Below are 18,334 nucleotides of genomic sequence, written 5' to 3'. Positions count from 1 at the left end.
CTGCAAGTGGGAACAAAACAGGTTAAAAAAAGCAGTTAAATTTGTTGGAATCCTGTACTTTGAGGTTACAAAGAACAAAAACACTTTGATCACAAGTCCATAAAACCACAGGCTGGAAAAAGAAAGAAGCCTTACAACGTTGCATTTTTTGGCCACACCTTTTCGAAAAAGCTGCTGCAAAATCTGAAATTTTTTGTCCCCAACAACCACACAAAAAACATCAAAGTCATGAAGGTAGTGATTTTTGACGTTACAATGGAGGCGTCAGTCTTTGGGAACCTAACGATTCGGTCCAATTTCGATTGCTCGGGTGACGATTCACCTCTGGATCGATTCTGGGTTCAATTCGATTCTTGCAATGTATTATTTGGCATAAAAATTATAGGTTAGAAAAGCGCCTTCTGGATTCATGGCCTAAAAACATATTTTTTCCCCAAACTGTATATACATAAATCTCAAAAATTGAATTAATGATATATATACATATATATATTATATATATCATTAATTCAATTTTTGAGATTTATAAATCGATTTAAAATCGGGATGAATAAGAATCGTGATTCGCAAGTGAATCGATTTTTGGTGCACTCCTAGGTCCAACTGGTAAAGTCCCGTTTGTCCATTCTTAGACACTTTGATCGTCCCTAGCCAAACAGGAAGTAGACTGATGAGTAACAAATAAAACTAGAAAGTCCTTTTAGAAATTCCAGACGGTGATCCACAGCAGCCACAAAATGCAATCACTTGTTCCTTATCCCATTTTTGACATTTCTAAAAAGTTTCATCAAAATTCGTCCATAACTTTTTTGAGTTATGGTCCTAACAAACCCAAGCGGAGGTTATAAAAATAAAATAAAAAAGTCTCTTTTTGCCGATTTGTTCATAATAAAATAATAAAACACCTTGTCCAAGAATTAAAAAAAAATAATAAAATAAAAAAATAATTAAAAAAAGGTACTGTGTCTACCTCCTAGGTTTCAAACTCAAATCTGGCCCGCCACATCATTTTTACGTGGCCCACGAAAGCCTGCAGTTAATATCAATAAAGCACTTTTCATTATTCTCTTATCTTTCTTATTAAATGTATTCTTTCTTTCCATTTTAACAAATAAAATAGCATATTTTAACTTTATCTGATCATGCAGCAGTTTTTCAAAAATGTTCTGTTACTTTCCCATTATTTTGCACCCCCCATTCTCCGCTTTGTCTATAAAATTGTTGTAAGGACACCTCTGCATAACATTGTATCCTTATAAAGTCTGCAACAAACACAATTTTAAATACATCAATTTGCCTTAAATAATAATTTAAAAAATCCTTATCTAAATTATAAATTTCTTTAAACCAACTTGAACCAATTGATACTGAAAAAATATTAAACAAATAAACTCAGTAAATAGTGATACATTCAAATTGATCAGCAACTCAGGGGTGTCCAGTTAACCTGCGAGATGTCATGAGTTCAATGAGGAATTTTACCCACAGGTAGTTTGCATTCATTTTGATAAGTCTGACAAATTAATGCTGAAATTATGTCGCCATCTATTGGACAACGCGAGTCATTCAGGTCGATGACCTTTAATTATGCTGTGAATGAAGGTATGCACAGCATTTACTTAATTGACCCAATGCAAACAACCTTCCCTAGTCATGGTGCCAAAAAAAAATAAATTCCAACCATCACAAAACGTCTACAGACATTTTTACAGGTAACACAACCTGCTCACTGATCGTTGTGGACATTATAACATCCATGCACCATTAAAAATTCTAAATTACACCCATTTAAATCCATTACAAAGCATGATGGGTAACAATGCAAAACACTCTCCCTGGTAGTAAACAAGGTAAAAGTCGAACTTTCACATACTCTTAATATCCAATTTAATCAATCATATATCCATTATATTAGTATAATATGCGCGCGCACACACACACACACACACACACACGGCCCCCGGGATGATATTTGATTAGTATTAGAACCGGCCCGCAGGCCACAGCCGCCTGCTGCTGTTTTGCACGCACCAATACTCCATCAGTGTTGGCGCTAGCAATGTTCAAAATTTTTGAGGTCCCACTTTTTTGCAACGGTTTTGAAAACAAATGATAAATGTGTGCATTATCCTGTTATATCTCACATTCTATATTGTGTTTTGGAAATTGGTTGTCATAAACGTTACTTCATTTTAAAAAATTATACAAAAGAAAACACATTTTTATGCATATGTAAATGTATTCAGTTATAAACATTGATTTAATTTCTTCTTTCCTTCATAGATCTAAACTTTAACGCTGCCGGTATTTTTTTTTCTATATTTTTGTTGTAATATTTTCAGAATGTGCTTGTTCTATTTTTGGCCAAAGTAAGACGAAGAAAACAATCTGAAGTTGTTTATATTTTTTAGTTTTAATGCCATGATTAGTAATAGTCCGGCCCGCGTGTGCACAGATTTCCCTCCATGCGGCCCCTGAGCTAAAATGAGTTTGACGCCCCTGTTCTAATGCATAGACCTTAGTGCAGGGATGTCCAAAGTGCGGCCCGGGGGCCATTTGCGGGCCCGCAGGTCATTTTTTAATGGCCCCACGGCCCATTTTAAAATACGATAAAAAAATTAAAAACATAAAAAGTGGTATGAAAGACCAAACAGGTGAAATGTAACAAGAAAATGTTGCATTATTTACTCTAATAACACAAAGCTGCCATGCAGGCTGTTTCTTTCTTTAAAAAATAATGAATCAAAATCAATGTTATTATGAATTATTGACCTATCCAAGGCTCCAATTACGTCACATTAAATATTGCACTTTGAGATATTTTTTGGGAAAATGTTGCATATTTTGTGTATGCCATATAAAAAATTTAGCTTTTTTTAAAAAATTTTTTTAAAGGGCCTAAAAGGAACAAACAAAAAACATAAACAACAATACAACGTATAATTGACGGATGGATCTGAAGTTGATCTCCAGATTATTGTGTTAAAAGTAAACAGTAAAAAAAAATTATAATTTATTTTTTAACACTTTAATGAGTAGGACCCTTTTGGCTCCCCAATAATTTTTGTGTGATTTGTTTTTAAGTGTCATTGCTCAAAATATCATAATGAATTAAAATCAATGGTGTTATGAGTTATTGTCCTTTTTAAGGCTCCAATTATTATATAATCTGAAATATGCCTCTTAAAAATTTTATTGGGTGAAAATATTGCATATTTTGTGTTTTTTCCATAAAAAAACAGGGTTTTCTTTGACTAAAAGAGCATACGACTTAAATCTTTAAAAACGTTATATTGACAGATAGACCTAATGTTGATCTAGAGATAATACTGAATGACACATTTTAAATATTTTTTGGACCAAAACCCTTTGGGGTCCCCGGGATCAAGCCTGAGTGGAGGCCTTAATGTATATTTTTTATACATATGTTGTATTGGTTTTTAAAATAAAAAAATATCAAAATGGCCCCCGCTTGCTTTGATTTGTGCGGCCCTCAGTGGAAAAAGTTTGGACACCCCTGCCTTAGTGTCATAATTTGGGGCGATTATTCATATTCTGCATATTTACTGGCACAAGCGGCCCTCTGAGGGCAGATGAATGAGTTTGACACCCCCGGTCAACGTGCAAGAACCAGGGCCTGTTATCTCGTTACAGGCAGACAGTCGCCCCAAAGGGTTGTAAAAAGAAAAATGCAAAAATACTACAGTAGGACCTGTTTTCTAATTTGTTACCGGTTAAGAGAGACACACACACGACTGGAGACACTCGTACTGCCCACACGTGTGCGCTCCCCGATCTGCACCATCAAATCTCCGCGCTGGGATCTTATATAAGGCAGAGTGGGAGGCGTAGAGCTATTTCAGGCCCATAAAAGACCTGTGAGTGTGTGTGTGTGAGAAGGACTCCTAAGCCCGCTGAATCACTTGTTTCATAAGCAGTCAAGTTTGGACCCAAAGTTGCGTTGGGAAGCTGTTTGTGCTCGTTTATCGGCGAGGTCACGGGCGTCAGGACTAACGCTTTGAAAGCTTCTTTGGCAGCGCGGTTTGCGACTGTAACGGACCATTTCAGTCATCTTAAGGAGCTTTCTTCGGTGTTGACTTCTTAATAAATTAAAGCCTTTTAAGCTTCTTAGGGCGTCGATGGCGCCAATGACGAGTGCTCAGTGATTTTGTTTGTGTCAAACGTGTTCTATTTTATTCATCAGGGTGGTGAGAACTCTTGGAAAAATAGAAGCTGTCCACATTAGTCCTGCTGTGCGATGCTGTAAAAAAAAACATCTGCAGCCACTCCTCATCGCCATGGCGACGCATTTAGCGACTCGCCGAGTGTCACTTACTCCTGGCCGTCGCCCCACAGAGGCGCGTCGCCATTGTCTTTAGTTCATTCCCGCTTGCGCTCGGGCGCCGTCGTCATGGCGACTTGGTGTTGAGCACCCGGACAGTCTTGCGGCCGTAGTGCCAGTAGCTGTAGCCCGACGCCGCCGTGGTCACCGCGGTGACATACCTGCGACGCCAAGCAAAATAAAAGAGTCATGAAATACTGAACAAATAATCATTTAGCAGCAACAAAACTATAAATCAATCCGCTGTAGACAACAACATGAAGGAAACACAAGCACCTTGCATTAAGAAAGATCAAAGAACTTACAGGTCGCCATGTTTGCTGAAAACGTGCTACAAAGAGCGGCGTGCTCCAAGTTGGCGCTCCACAAGTTTGCTTGGCGACCATGATGCTAGCTAGTTGTAAGGCAGGGGTCGGCAACCCAAAATGTTGAAAGAGCCATATTGGACCAAAAATACAAAAACAAATCTGTCTGGAGCCGCAAAACATTAAAAGCCATGTTACATACAGATAGTGTGTCATGAGATATACATTGAATTAAGATGACTTAAAGGAAACTAAATGACCTCAAATATACCTACAAATGACGCATAATGATGCAATACATACATGTAGCTAGCCTAAATAGCATGTTAGCATCGATTAGCTTGCAGTCGTGCAGTGACCAAATATGTCTGATTAGCACTCCACACAAGTCAATAACATCAACAAAACTCACTTTTGTGCATTCATGCACGTTAAAAGTTTGGTGGACAAAATGAGACAGAAAAAGAAGTGGCATAAAACACGTCCGAGAAAGTCGGAGAAAGTTATACATGTAAACAAACCACGGTGAGTTCAAGGACCGCCAAAATTAGTAGGACAAAACGGCGCTCGCCAAATACTTGAATCAGTGAAGCATGTTTAATACAAACAGTGTGCTTTATAACAATTAGGGAGGCTTGTGTCATGTTTGTCCTCCTACAGAAACCATATTAAAACAAAAAATATTTTTTTTCCTCTCATCTTTTTCCATTTTTCATACATTTTTGAAAAAGCTCCAGAGAGCCAGTAGGGCGGCGCTAAAGAGCCGCGGCCCTGGTTGCCGACCCCCGTTGTAAGGGGAGGAGTTTCGCTAATGGCGGCTTACCACAAACACTGCAGGGCGACGCTGTCCGTGTACTGGAAGACGGGTGCGGCCAGAGACGCTGCGACCAGAAGCAGCTGGATGGCCGTGTTCACCTGCCCACACGCAGAAGGAAAATATACTTCAGACTCCCAACAATCACCAAAACGTCAACATGGTTCTCCCTCAGGAAAATCATGAGATTACTTTTCCTAGCAATGCCCGCGTACATATTAAAATTGAAGGATGCTCAGCCACTTTTTATACATTTGTTGGGAATGGGCGATGAACGATATTAATATCTATCAGATAGACACGTAATGGATATCAATAAAAAAATGCATTCGATATTTTTTTTTCTTCTTGGTGAGAATAAGGCGGAAGTATGGAAGCAAGGTTGGTTGCATGAACAAAGGCACTCGCTCTCTGGTAACCTAGCAGCGCAGGAAGTGATCACTGATCTGTGGGAGTGACACGCTAACAGCCAATCAGGTGACAGTATCAACTATCAAGTTTGGTGGATTCTTTGCATGGAGTGAAAAGACAAAGTCAAAAGAAAGAAATTGTGGATCAAAGAGGAAAAGTCACCTGGCCAGTTTTTGGATATTTTTTAAAGGGACCGTAGTCGGACCAATGTGTGCCGTGCTCACCCTTTAGAGCACAGCTGTGACTTCCTGCCACTAAACCTGCAGACAATAGTTCTTCTCAGGTGTCTCTTTGTTTAAATTTTCAAACTATTTTCTTACTTTATGAAGCATTTCTTACATATTCCTTCATTTTAAGAGCTTATTGTTTAGCGTTCAATGTGATTTTAATATTTTGTTGACATTGTTTGAGTGTTTTCCATGCTTGTGTTGACATTTCCTTTCTGCCTTGATAGCTGAGGGATTATAATCAAAGGAAAGTTACAAATAAATGTTTACCGTAAATTCCGAACTATAAGCCACTACTTTTTTCCTACGCTTTGAACTCTGCGGCTTATAAAATGATGCAGCTAATTTATGGATTATTTTTCGCTGATGGCTATAATGCGAGTAGTTAAAAAAAAAAAAAAAAAAAAAAAAAAAAGAAATCAAGCAATTACACTGAAAGGGTGTGTTATTGTTTGTGCTATGGCGCCATCTTTTGGACGAGTTCGCTCACTGCAAGTGCCCTTCTGCTTAGACTGCACTTTGAACCGGAAGTAGAAGTGCCGTTCCGTCTTCTAATCGTCCATATTGTTTCTCCAAGCAACGTTTGTAAGTTTTACAATATAACAAACAATTCTTATTTACTAAACCGTCCCTTGTGTGGTCTGTAGGATTGTTTTCATGCATATTTTTTTGTGCTATCATAATGTAATCAAGCTAACGTCGTTAGCATTTGCTAACACGTTTACGACTGTCAGTGTTAGTATTATTAACTTACAATGGCATTATTTTTGTATTGTTTCAGTTTCACAAATTCCTCAGTAAATTCACCAAAACATCACCGTGGAGTTATTGAGTGTTTAGCTGATTGGAGAGCTAGCTTCCGCAACTCGTGGGTCCATGACGATGACTTCTGTTTTGTTTGATCAGCCGTTTTACTGCCACGTTACAGACACTGTTTGGAAACAATTAAGGTATGTAAATAAATATTTCTGTGTAAATAACTCATTATGGTCCAGTGCGTCTAATATATGAAACAACATTTTAAATTTTCTCAAATTTAGTGGGTGTGGCTTATATGCCGGTGCGCTCTATAGTCCAAAGAATATGGCACATTTAATATATTTTTTTCTCCTGCTCCGTATTTTCCATCGGCCATAAAAACATCAATAATTATTGATAGGAACCGATTAGAGATGTCCGATAATATCGGCAGTCCGATATTATCGGCCGATAAATGCTTTAAAATGTAATATCGGAAATGATCGGAATCGGTTTCAAAAAGTAAAATTTATGACATTTTAAAACGCCTCTGTGCGGAGTGGTACACGGACGTAGAGAGAAGTACAGAGCGCCAATAAACCTTAAAGGCACTGCCTTTGCGTGCCGGCCCAATCACATAATACCTACGGCTTTTCACACACACAAGTGAATGCAATGCATACTTGATCAGCAGCCATACAGGTCACACTGAGGGTGACCGTATAAACAACTTTAACACTGTTACAAATATGCGCCACACTGTGCACCCACAACAAACAAGAAAGACAAACACATTTCGGGAGAACATCCGCACCGTAACAAAACATAAACACAACAGATCAAATACCCAGAACCCCTTGCAGCACTAACTCTTCCGGGACGCTACAATATACACCCCCCGCTACCTCCTGCCCCCCACCCCAACCCCGCCCAGGTCAACCTCCTCATGCTCTCTCAGGGAGAGCATGTCTTAAATTTTAAGCTGCTGTTTTGAGGCATGTTAAAAAAAATAATGCACTTTGTGACTTAAATTATAAATATGGCAGTGCCATGTTGGAATTTTTTTCCATAACTTGAGTTGATTTATTTTGGAAAACCTTGTTACATTGTTTAATGCATCCAGCGGGGCATCACAACAAAATTAGGCATAATAATGTGTTAATTCCACGCCTGTATATATCGGAATCGGTAATTAAGAGTTGGACAATAACGGATATCGGCAAAAAAGCCATTATCGGACATATCTAGAACCGATATATTAGTCTTACCTTGCTGAAGAGCGTGGGCTTGAGCTGAGCCGTGGTGTAGCAGGGGTTAAAAAACTTACTGAGGGTGACCTGGAAGAAGAACACAAGTCATTAGTCACTTTATCAACAGACGGTAGAGGAATATAAAGCCTCACCGGAGGCGGCACCGTCTTGTATCGGACCCAGAAGACGGCGGCGATCAAACCGATGTCTCTGAACACCACGAGAGCGGTCAGCAGCGCTTTGGACAAACACACATGAAGACATGAGGAAGAGTCCTGAACATGGCTGTCACCTCAGGGTGCAACCTTACCTGGTATGATTTCTGCATAGGTGAGACTGACATATAAAAAACTGATGAGTATTTTGTCCGCCAGCGGGTCCAGGGCGCTTCCCAACGCCGACTTCTGGGTGGGCCACGTTCTGGCGATGTAACCATCCAGCTACGACACACAGTTGATATACTCGTTCAAGTGGGGTTGAATAAGAAAGACGACTGACTGACACTTCATAACATTGCACGCCAGTCCTGCAGGGGGCAGTAATGCACCGGAAGCAGCAATATCTCAAATCAACATATTCGCTGTCGTGCCTGTCTGGGTTCTGTTGGAGGTTTCTGCCATATAGGGCCTTTTTCCCTTGCCAAGCGCTTGTGGAGTTCAATCAATCAGTGGGCTTGTGGTGTCGGATCTACGTTCTTACTTGATTAATGAATACGTGCATGATGCAAATACACCTCTGTTTCACTTTTAATATGTACCCCTACTCGCTAAATATAGCTACAGAGTTGATCATTTCTGCTACGCCTTATTCTCTGGCTAAGCCAGCACGTATGAGGTGTGTTGTGAAGTGGTGTTAAGCCACACCTACGCTTATTATCCTTTCTTTATTAGCGAGGGCCAAACAGAATCGGAAAATCCGCATTCGTGACTGACTCTCACAAATAAATACCGTATCCAGACTATAGAGCGCACTGGTAGATAAGATGCAGCCACTAAATTTTGGGGAAATTAAATATTTTTTCATATATTAGTAAGGACTATAGTATTATATAGAGATGTCCGATAATGGCTTTTTTGCCGATATCCGATATTGTCCAACTCTTAATTACCGATTCCGATATCAACCGATACCGAAATATACAGTCGTGGAATTAACACATTATTATGCCTAATTTTGTTGTGATGCCTCGTTGGATGCATGAAACAATGTAACACATTTTTCCAAAATAAATCAACTCAAGTTATGGAAAAAAATGCCAACATGGCACTGCCATATTTATTATTGAAGTCACAAAGTGCATTATTTTTTTTTACATGCCTCAAAACAGCAGCTTGGAATTTGGGACATGCTCTGCCTGAGAGAGCATGAGGAGGTTGAGGTGGGCGGGGTTGAGGTGGGGGGTGGGGGGGGGGTTAGGGGGTAGCGGGGGGTGTATATTGTAGCGTCCCGGAAGAGTTAGTGCTGCAAAGGGTTCTGGGTATTTGTTCTGTTGTGTTTATGTTGTGTTACGGTGCGGATGTTCTCCCGAAATGTGTTTGTCATTCTTGTTTGGCGTGGGTTCACAGTGTGGCGCATATTTGTAACAGTGTTAAAGTTGTTTATACAGCCACCCTCAGTGTGACCTGTATGGCTGTTGACCAAGTATGTCTTGCATTCACTTGTTGACAATGCTGACAACGCTAGTTTCATGACATTACGACAGCACGTACAAGTATGCATGAAAACACTCCTACAGACATCATACTTAGGACGGTTTAGTAGGAATTGTTTTAGATATATTGTAAAACTTACTGAGTGATGAATGAAGAATCCATAAGAGTAGAAACGCTATGGACGGGTAGAAGACGGAGCGGCATTTCACGCATCTGCAGTGAGCGGACTCGTCCAAAAGATGGCGCCATAGCACAAACAATAACATACTTTTTCAGTGTATTTGATTGTCTTTTTCTTGTTTTTGTTTTTAAAAACATTTGCATTATGGCCATCAGCGAAAAAAATCCATTAATTAGCCACTATGTTTTATAAGCCGCAGGGTACAAAGCGTAGGGAAAAAAATAGCAGCTTATGGACTGGAAAATATGGTAGATTTAAAGTTAAAGTACCAATGATTGTCACACACACACACTAGGTGTGGCGAAATTAATCTCTGCATTTGACTTGTGCTATAGCCGCACGCGCGCACACACGCCAAGTTAAGTTTCAGTTTCAATTTGTGTTGAAGCTGGGCAACACAGGCCATTAGAGAGATTTCTGCAACCTGTAGTGAGCTCGACACTCTCTCTCCGGGCTCTCGTATTTTTGCCGTTGGTACTTATTTTGTAAAATAAATCGTTAAACTTCAGTTCCAGTCACCTCTCAACATTGGAGGTGTGCTAAGAACTAAAGAATTTGGGGAAGACTTCCCTCCGCCCCCCAGTAATCCTGGTAATGACCACCTTTGCCCCCGCCCATTAGGACGTTTCAAGGCATACAACACCTGGCTTTGAACACGGTTTATTCTGAAAATAAACCGGGTATTTAATTTTGTTTCCGTGCATGGCTTCCTGTCTCGCATAAGCCGATTTTTTGCCCAACCGATCCGCTGTGCTGCAGACTCCGAAGAGATGGGGACTGGCGGTGCCGTGCCGACTGGAATGGAAACGCCGTTATTATGCATGCAGTGGAAATCCGGGGTCAGTGCGGAAGTGAGCACATTTGAACACAACAGTCGGCCAGGAAACGGGACTCAAACAAACGAGCGAGAAGAGAAATTATATTTTTCTGCTGCGATCATGCAGAATTAAAGAGATGACGTTGGTCAGTCACGTGTTATGTCAATAAACAAGACTAAAGTCATGTGAGGATGTAACAATATCAAAATCGATATGCCATATCATCACGGTACAATATTATTGTTCATTAAAAAAAAAAGCTTGGTTAAAATGCCACAGTGAGTGAAATGAAGTGTCAGGAATGTTTAGGACAAACACACTTACTGTAATTGAACACAATCATCATGTTAAATCATATTTATTACTACAAACAAGTATTTTAAGTGCAAATAATAAATAGTGCAGGAACATGCACTCTTTTAAGTCAATATTTACAGTTGAGTGCCTTTAAAGTGACAATATAAACATTAATGTTCACTTTAGGTGTCTTTCAACTTTTTTACTTTCTGAGTGGCCTCTACAGTGGACACTTTTATATCAGTTTGGAAAATGCTGGTGTTTTTTTTTTTTTTTTTAGAAAAGTTAACTGACAATTTACCATAAAAATTCTGGGGCCGTACTTATCAAGCTTCTTAGAGTGCCATTTTACACTTAAGTCCTGAGAATTTGCGAAATTTAGTCCTACTCTCAAACTTAAGAATAAAAGCTTTTTATCAACGTTCTTAAGTCTAAGAATCACTCCTACTCTCCACGATATTTAAGAGACCTTCAGAGGTGTCTTAAGTGGTTAGGAGTTGCCAGCAGGGGATGGCACTGAGGCGAGAGAGACGTGCGCGAACGTTCAGGGAACGGAACAATGTTTTTTTTTTTTTTTTGATGACGAGCAGCTGATCAAACGGTATCGTTTAGACAGAGCGGATATTATTTTTGTCACATATTTAATACTTTTCGATTGCAGTGGACTAGTATATATAGAGCCACCCACACCTGTTTCAAATAAGTTGCCTAATTAATGAATTGGAAAGAAAATGTTATGACAGTAGCGTATGTGTGTGGCCGTGAGGTGAGTGACGTCAGTGAGTGTGTGGGCGATAGAAGAGAGGGAGCGGTAGCGTGAGTGCCGGCGGGGACTAGTTTGTTTTGTATTATTTTGTAGTTTATTGTCAAAATATACACTCCCATTGTCCACTTAAATATTCCCAAGATATTTCTTTATTCTTAGACAACGGATTCCCTTCCGTGATTGGTCATTTCTATGGACACAGAAATTACGTCACCTAAAATTCCGTTTACGGCACATAGTAATGTTGTAATTCAGTTCTGAGTGTGACACTTAAGATTCAGTCCTACACTTCGCTGAAAGTGTGAGTAAGACGCTTGACAACTAACTTTTAAGTGCAGCTTTCAGTGAATAATTTATTTACTCTTAAGTCAACTCTTAGCAGACTTCTTAGGAGTAATTCTAAGAAGCTTGATAAGTACGGCCCCTGGACTATAAGCCACTATTTATTTTCAACGGTTTGAACACTGCTTATAAAATGGTGCGGCTCATTTGTAGATTTTTCTTCACTGACAGCCAATATGCAACTAGTTTTCACATTCCACCCACAGAGACACTGACACTGTGTTATTGTTTGTGTTATGGTGCCATCTTATAGACCAGTTCGCTCACTGCAGGCGCTGCTGGGTGAATGCCGACTGCATTTCCTGCTGTTCAACGCTTTAAACCGGAAGTACAAGTGCCATTCTGTCCGTCCATAGCGTTTGTACTCGTACGGATTCTTTATTCACCTCTCCAAGCAACTTTTGTAAGATTTACAATAGAACTAAAACAATTCTTACTTACTAAACCGTCCCGTGTGTAATGTCTGTAGTAGTGTTTTCATGCATATTTGTACGCACTATCGTAATAGAATGAAGCTAGCGTCGTTAGCATTAGCTAATATTTACAAGTGTCTGTGTTAGTATTACTAACTTACAATGGTATTCCAGTTTCACAGAGTCCTCAGTAAATTCACCAAAGTGTCACCCTGGAGTTATTGAGTCCGTTTAGCTGATTGGAGAGCTAGCTTCCGTAGCTAGTGGGTCCATGAGGATGACTTCTGTTTTGTTTGATCAGCCGTCTTACAGGCACCGTTTGGAAACAATTAAGGTATGTAAATAAACATTTACAAAATATTTCTGTGTAAATAACTCATTTCACAACGTATATATATAATTGCGCCTTACTGTCCGGTGCGATACTATGGAAAAATAATATTTTTTTCGCCAAAATTTAGTGGGTGCGGCGTATGTATTGGTGCACTCTATAGTCCGAAAAATACGGTAACCTTTAATGATGTAAATACCTCACAAATTGATGCTTGGCTTCAAATAGCTTTTCCGGGTGATGATTTATCAAGTACCTTCTCGTATTATTCGAGGTGTGCAGCGTCCGCGCTCCCACCAGGTGTTTTAACTTTGCGGTACCCACGCTTTATTACCTCCGCCAAAAACGTTATGTTTTCTCCAGTTTGTTAGCAACATAACTCAAAGTTATGGACGGATTTTGATTAAATGTCCTCCACCTTACCTTGCCTTGCTTGTATTGGTTTTAAATTTGTTTATTTTGTTTTTATTCACTCGTTGGTGGAGCTTAGGATATTATTTCAATCTTGTTTTTAATATTTTTGTGCAGCACTTTGGAAACATTTTTGTTGTTTAAATGTGCTATATAAATATAGTGGATTGGATTGGATTACCTTCCCTGCGCTGCGCAGTTAGGATATGTAGTTTGTTTTTTTAGACCGGTCAACGCAAAAGCGCCAGAAAAAAAAACTACACTCGCCAAGTTTTCGTTTTGGCATTATTGTGAGCATTTTGAAACCGCGGTATCGACAATATTGTTACATCTCTGTAATTATGGCACTTTTAAAAGTAGTTTTCTGAAAGGGGCTGACATCATACGGACCAAAAGAGTGTTGATGTTGAAAGTACAAGCGAGTAAAAGGTGTAGTTTTACCAGGTCAGTGGCTCCAGCCAGGGTGAAGAGAGCCAGGCTGAGGTGGAAGTGCTGCTGAATGATGAGGTTCCCCAGGAAAGGAGCCAGGACTATCCGACACACACACAGCAGGTTGGGGATAGTCCATGGGTTCTCGTACTGAATAACCACACACATGTTAATACGTTGTGGCTTGTGCAGCCCTTTGAGACACTCGTGATTTAGGGCTATATGAACAGTGTTGGGTTAGTTACTGAAAACCAGTAACTAGTTACAGTTACTAGTTACTTTATTTCAAAAGTAACTCAGTTACTAACTCAGTTACTTACACCAAAAAGTAATGCGTTTCTGTGAAAAGTAACTATTTAGTTACTTTTACTTTTTTTTAAGGCTCCCATTAATGCCCTTTTAGCCTTCATTTCAGTATTGTTATTGCACTGGAGAATAATACAATCTGTTGATCAACTTGACATGCATTTGCATCACTGAACTCTGCTAAGCAATGTGGTCTACATACAACACACAAAGACAAAGATATGTTTCAAAGGGCCAATTTATTTCAGGCCAGAACAAATTGACAAAACTATTTTAAATAGCTGCAACATAACATACATAAGTAACAAACAGCATAATAACAACATAGCTGTAAACCAAGGAAGGCACACACTACATACACAAAGCCTAACAAGGCGTTTTTTTCTCTCAAGGAATTCGGAAATAAAATCATGTCTTCAGGAGATCAACACTGTACTGAAGCCCAGAACATGCTACATATTTCCCCAGTTTTAGTTTAGAGATAAAGAAAGATTGGCCTGGCCCACTAGCATCCCTCTTTATGTTTGTGAAATTTATAGTCTATACATTTAGAGTGATGTGATAATCAAACACTCTAGCATGAAAGAGTATATAAGAGAATTGACAGTGTGTGTGTACCTTCAGTGCTGAATGATGAGCAGAGGCAGAGTTTGGAGTGTCTTCTTTGGCTCGCTTTCCATGTTTATGTACTCACCGTGGAAAATGTTTTCCGTACCATTTGCTGTTTGATGCCGCTATCATGCTAATTAGCTGCCTGAAAGCGGGTGACTCCACTGTAGAAATAGCCTGCATGTCTTCTAACACATATGGCTCTGTCAATGTTGACCTGGCTAGCAGTCCCTGCGTTAAAATCCTTAGGTGGTGGTGGAGGTGAAGTGGCATCAGAGTCTGTGTCTCTCTTTACTAGCTGCGTGGAAGCATGTTGCTTTTGTAGCTGTTTCAGCAGATTTGAATTGCTCTTTTGGGCAGTAGATATGATCTTTGATTCAAGACACAACTTACATTTAACTAAAATGTTATTTTCTTTGTGCTCGACAAAAGTAGTGAGATTATCTCCATGTTAAGAAACTCGACTCCGGCTACGCCATGATGTCTTGTTAGTAAACACAGACATGACACGCCACCCCCCCCGCCACACACACACACCCACGCACAGCGTGCCTCTCTCTTCTCCGGCTTGTGACACAGGAAGAATCAGGACGACGACACTGCAACTCTCCAATAAAACACACTCAGATCCTCTCAGTTTCTAGCCGATACTACATAAAAAAATAACGTAAAATAACGCAGTAACGCATCAATCGAACACTCTAGAATGAAAGAGTATATAAGAGAATTGACAGAGTGTGTGCACCTTCAGTGCTGAATGATGAGCAGAGGTAGAGTTTGGAGTGTCTTCTTTAGCTCGCTTTCCATGTTTATGTACTCACTGTCCACTGTGTCCAGGTACGTGGAAAATGTTTTCCGTGCCATTTGCTGTTTGATGCCGCTATCATGCTAATTAGCTGCCTGAAAGCGGGTGACTCCAGTGTAGAAATAGCCTGCATTTCTTCTAGCACATATGGCTCTGTCAATATTGTCCTGGCTAGCAGTCCCTGCGTTAAAATCCTTATGTGGTGGTGGTGGAGGTGAAGTGGCATCGGAGTCTGTGTCTCTCTTTACTAGCTTTTTGGAAGCATGTTGCTTTTGTAGCTGTTTCAGCAGATTTGAATTTCTGTTTTGGGCAGTAGATAGGATCTTTGATCCAAGACACAACTTACATTTAACTAAAATGTTATTTTCTTTGTGCTCGACAAAAGAAAAGTAGTGAGAAATCTCCATGTTAAGAAACTCGACTCCGGCTCCGGCCATAATGTCTTGTTAGTAAACACAGACAACACACACACCCACCTCTCTCTTCTCTGGCTTGTGAAAAAGGAAGAATTAGAAAGACGACACTGCAACTCTCCAATAAAACACACTCAGATCTTCTGTTTCTAGCCGAAACTACATAAAAAAATAACGTAAAATAACGCAGTAACGCATCATGTAGTAACGGTAACTGAGTTACTGAATATAAAAAATAACGCGTTAGACTACTAGTTACCGCCGAAAATAACGGCGTTACTTGTAACGCGTTACTGTAACGCCGTTATTTCCGGTCCCAACACTGTATACAAATAAACTTTGATTGATTAATTCATGTTGGAAAGAAAAAGAAGCGTTACTAAAACACTCACCAGCTCTTTGAACTTAAATAGTCCCTGTCCAGGTGCCGGAGGGTCTTCACTAGGTCGGTCCGGTGCTTCCGGGTTGTTCTTCCCGCAGAGACCCCGAGCTCCTGCGGCCAGCAGATACCGGAAGTTGACCGCTAACCTGCCGTGACCTCCATGGTGGACCAGCACTGCTCCACACGGCCGCCACGCCGACGGCTGGAGGACGCCACGCCGCATAAGGCAACACGGTGAGCGGCCGTCGGCTCCGACGAGGCCGAAGTTGGCCGAATTTGTGGCGCTCCAGCCCGCCGCGGACTGCGCCAGCGTCCGGCCGGTGACAGCTGTGCGTCTTTGCCGCCATGACGCCGCCTCCCCCCGGCGACACGCGGCCGTACAGCGCACTGACAGCAAGCAGTCCGCGGCTTTGCGGCAGAGTGGCACGGGGGTGCTACGGAAGCAATATAACATTTTCACGGCTCCTCCGTCGACGAGGTCCCCGTCCGCGGCGCCATTGTGGCCGTCAGTTTGATGTTAAAGTCCGATGACAGCGGCCGGCCGCCATGTTGCCGTAAAGCCAGTGTCGTAAAACTGCCGCAAACAACCTCGCACGACACAAAGCTCATACAAATTGGGGTGTCAAACCACAGACATCTTATAAGTATGAATTGATTAACGTGGACCCCGACTTAAACAAGTTGAAAAACGTACGGAATATGTACTGTACTGTGCAATCTACTAATAAAAGTTTCAAGTGACGTAGGTCCGCCCTCACCTATTAGGTGAGGGCGGACCTACGTCACTTCCGCCTACCAATCCCCTAGCAACCGGGAATTCGTTGAAAACAAACCAGCTCACAGCGAACGCAGCATTGACAGAAAAAGCATTTAACGAGCATTGTGGCTTGGAAGTCGGCGTTAAATCCTTCATTTATGCATTTTTACTTATTTGCATATCGTGTGAAAAAACGAAAATGTATTATTTGCGTCAGACTCGTCTCAGTGAACTTTAAAGCTTCTCAGGCTCAGCTTAGCTTGCTAGTTAGCTTAGCCTGCGCGCTACTAAGAAAGAGACGCGGAAGTTATCAACCCAACTGTTAAGTGCAAATTTAAACGAAACTGGTTTTCGAAAATAGCTAGACTATATAGTATATACCGCATGTTATTTTTGTACAACAACTTCAGCTGTCGAACGTTATAAGGTACAAATTCAACAAGTGCAACATTAGCACGGACGGTATAGCCAAGTTGTGGTTAAGAAGGTGGATTTTTGTTCCTTATATTTACCAGAAACGAAGTGATCCGAACACACGACCTGGGACTTTGGGGGACTCCAGTGAGAACCGTCCTCGTTTTCCCTGTGTAAAGCTGCGAGCCATTTGTCTCGTCTCTGTGGGCTTTTATCACGCTTTGGCAGAACAAAATACAACCTTTGTTTTCCCTGTTTCCAGTTGTGGTTAGCACAACCAAAAACAACACAGTTTTTCGGCATTTTGGAGGCAGAATGACGGGTTTAACCAGCGTAGGTCGACAGGTTAAAGAGTAATGGCAACGGTTTGTTTTCAACGCCAGTCTGGTTGCTATGGCTCGAAGAACCCGTATGTAGCTCAGTTGCCCGGATGTCGGCCCTCACCTAAATAAACACGCAGCATCGAGCGCTACTGCCTACTGGCGCTGACGAGACGCGGGGCCGCCATCTTGGAGTGGTGATCCGCTCCACTCAGTGCAATTCATTTGGCAGGAGCAATGAACTGTCAGCGCATTTAATTAATCATACCTCACTGAATACCACTGATTTTCACACATTTTTTTGTCATACGTGTAGGTGTAGCTATGATAAAGGACACATATTTTGGCGTGTTTTATTATTCATAGTTTGCTTAACAGTAACATAATATTCTTATATGCTATAAGTATAAGGGACCAGACGTCCGAGATCAAAACTGGGAAAATAATCCCAGAGAAGGGGGAAAAAAAAACGGTCAGCAAATAAGTACAGTTGCACTTGTTTTTTCAAATGTGTTTATTCTTCATAAGTGTTTACATTTTGCTTTATATTTATTATTTTACTTATTTTTTTGTCTGGTTTTGTATCATCCCGTGAGGTGTA

At 40.6% G+C, this 18,334-nt stretch overlaps 1 protein-coding gene across 1 annotated transcript; it reads right to left on the bottom strand.

Annotated features, from left to right (window-relative positions):
* Positions 1-4,172: 4,172 nt before the first annotated feature.
* Positions 4,173-16,918, bottom strand: crls1 (cardiolipin synthase 1). Its single transcript, XM_062057832.1, has 7 exons — positions 16,253-16,918; positions 13,740-13,877; positions 8,398-8,527; positions 8,240-8,325; positions 8,106-8,174; positions 5,471-5,562; positions 4,173-4,503 (listed from the first exon to the last, which is right to left on the bottom strand). Exons 1-7 carry the CDS (start codon positions 16,694-16,696, stop codon positions 4,410-4,412), a joined length of 1,053 nt encoding a protein of 350 aa, XP_061913816.1. The 5' UTR covers positions 16,697-16,918; the 3' UTR covers positions 4,173-4,409.
* Positions 16,919-18,334: the final 1,416 nt, after the last annotated feature.

This window comes from Entelurus aequoreus, linkage group LG09 (assembly GCF_033978785.1).
Source record: "Entelurus aequoreus isolate RoL-2023_Sb linkage group LG09, RoL_Eaeq_v1.1, whole genome shotgun sequence".
Taxonomy (NCBI): domain Eukaryota; kingdom Metazoa; phylum Chordata; class Actinopteri; order Syngnathiformes; family Syngnathidae; genus Entelurus; species Entelurus aequoreus.
Note: the sequence above shows the minus strand (reverse complement) of the source record. Positions and strands in the feature narration are given on the sequence as shown.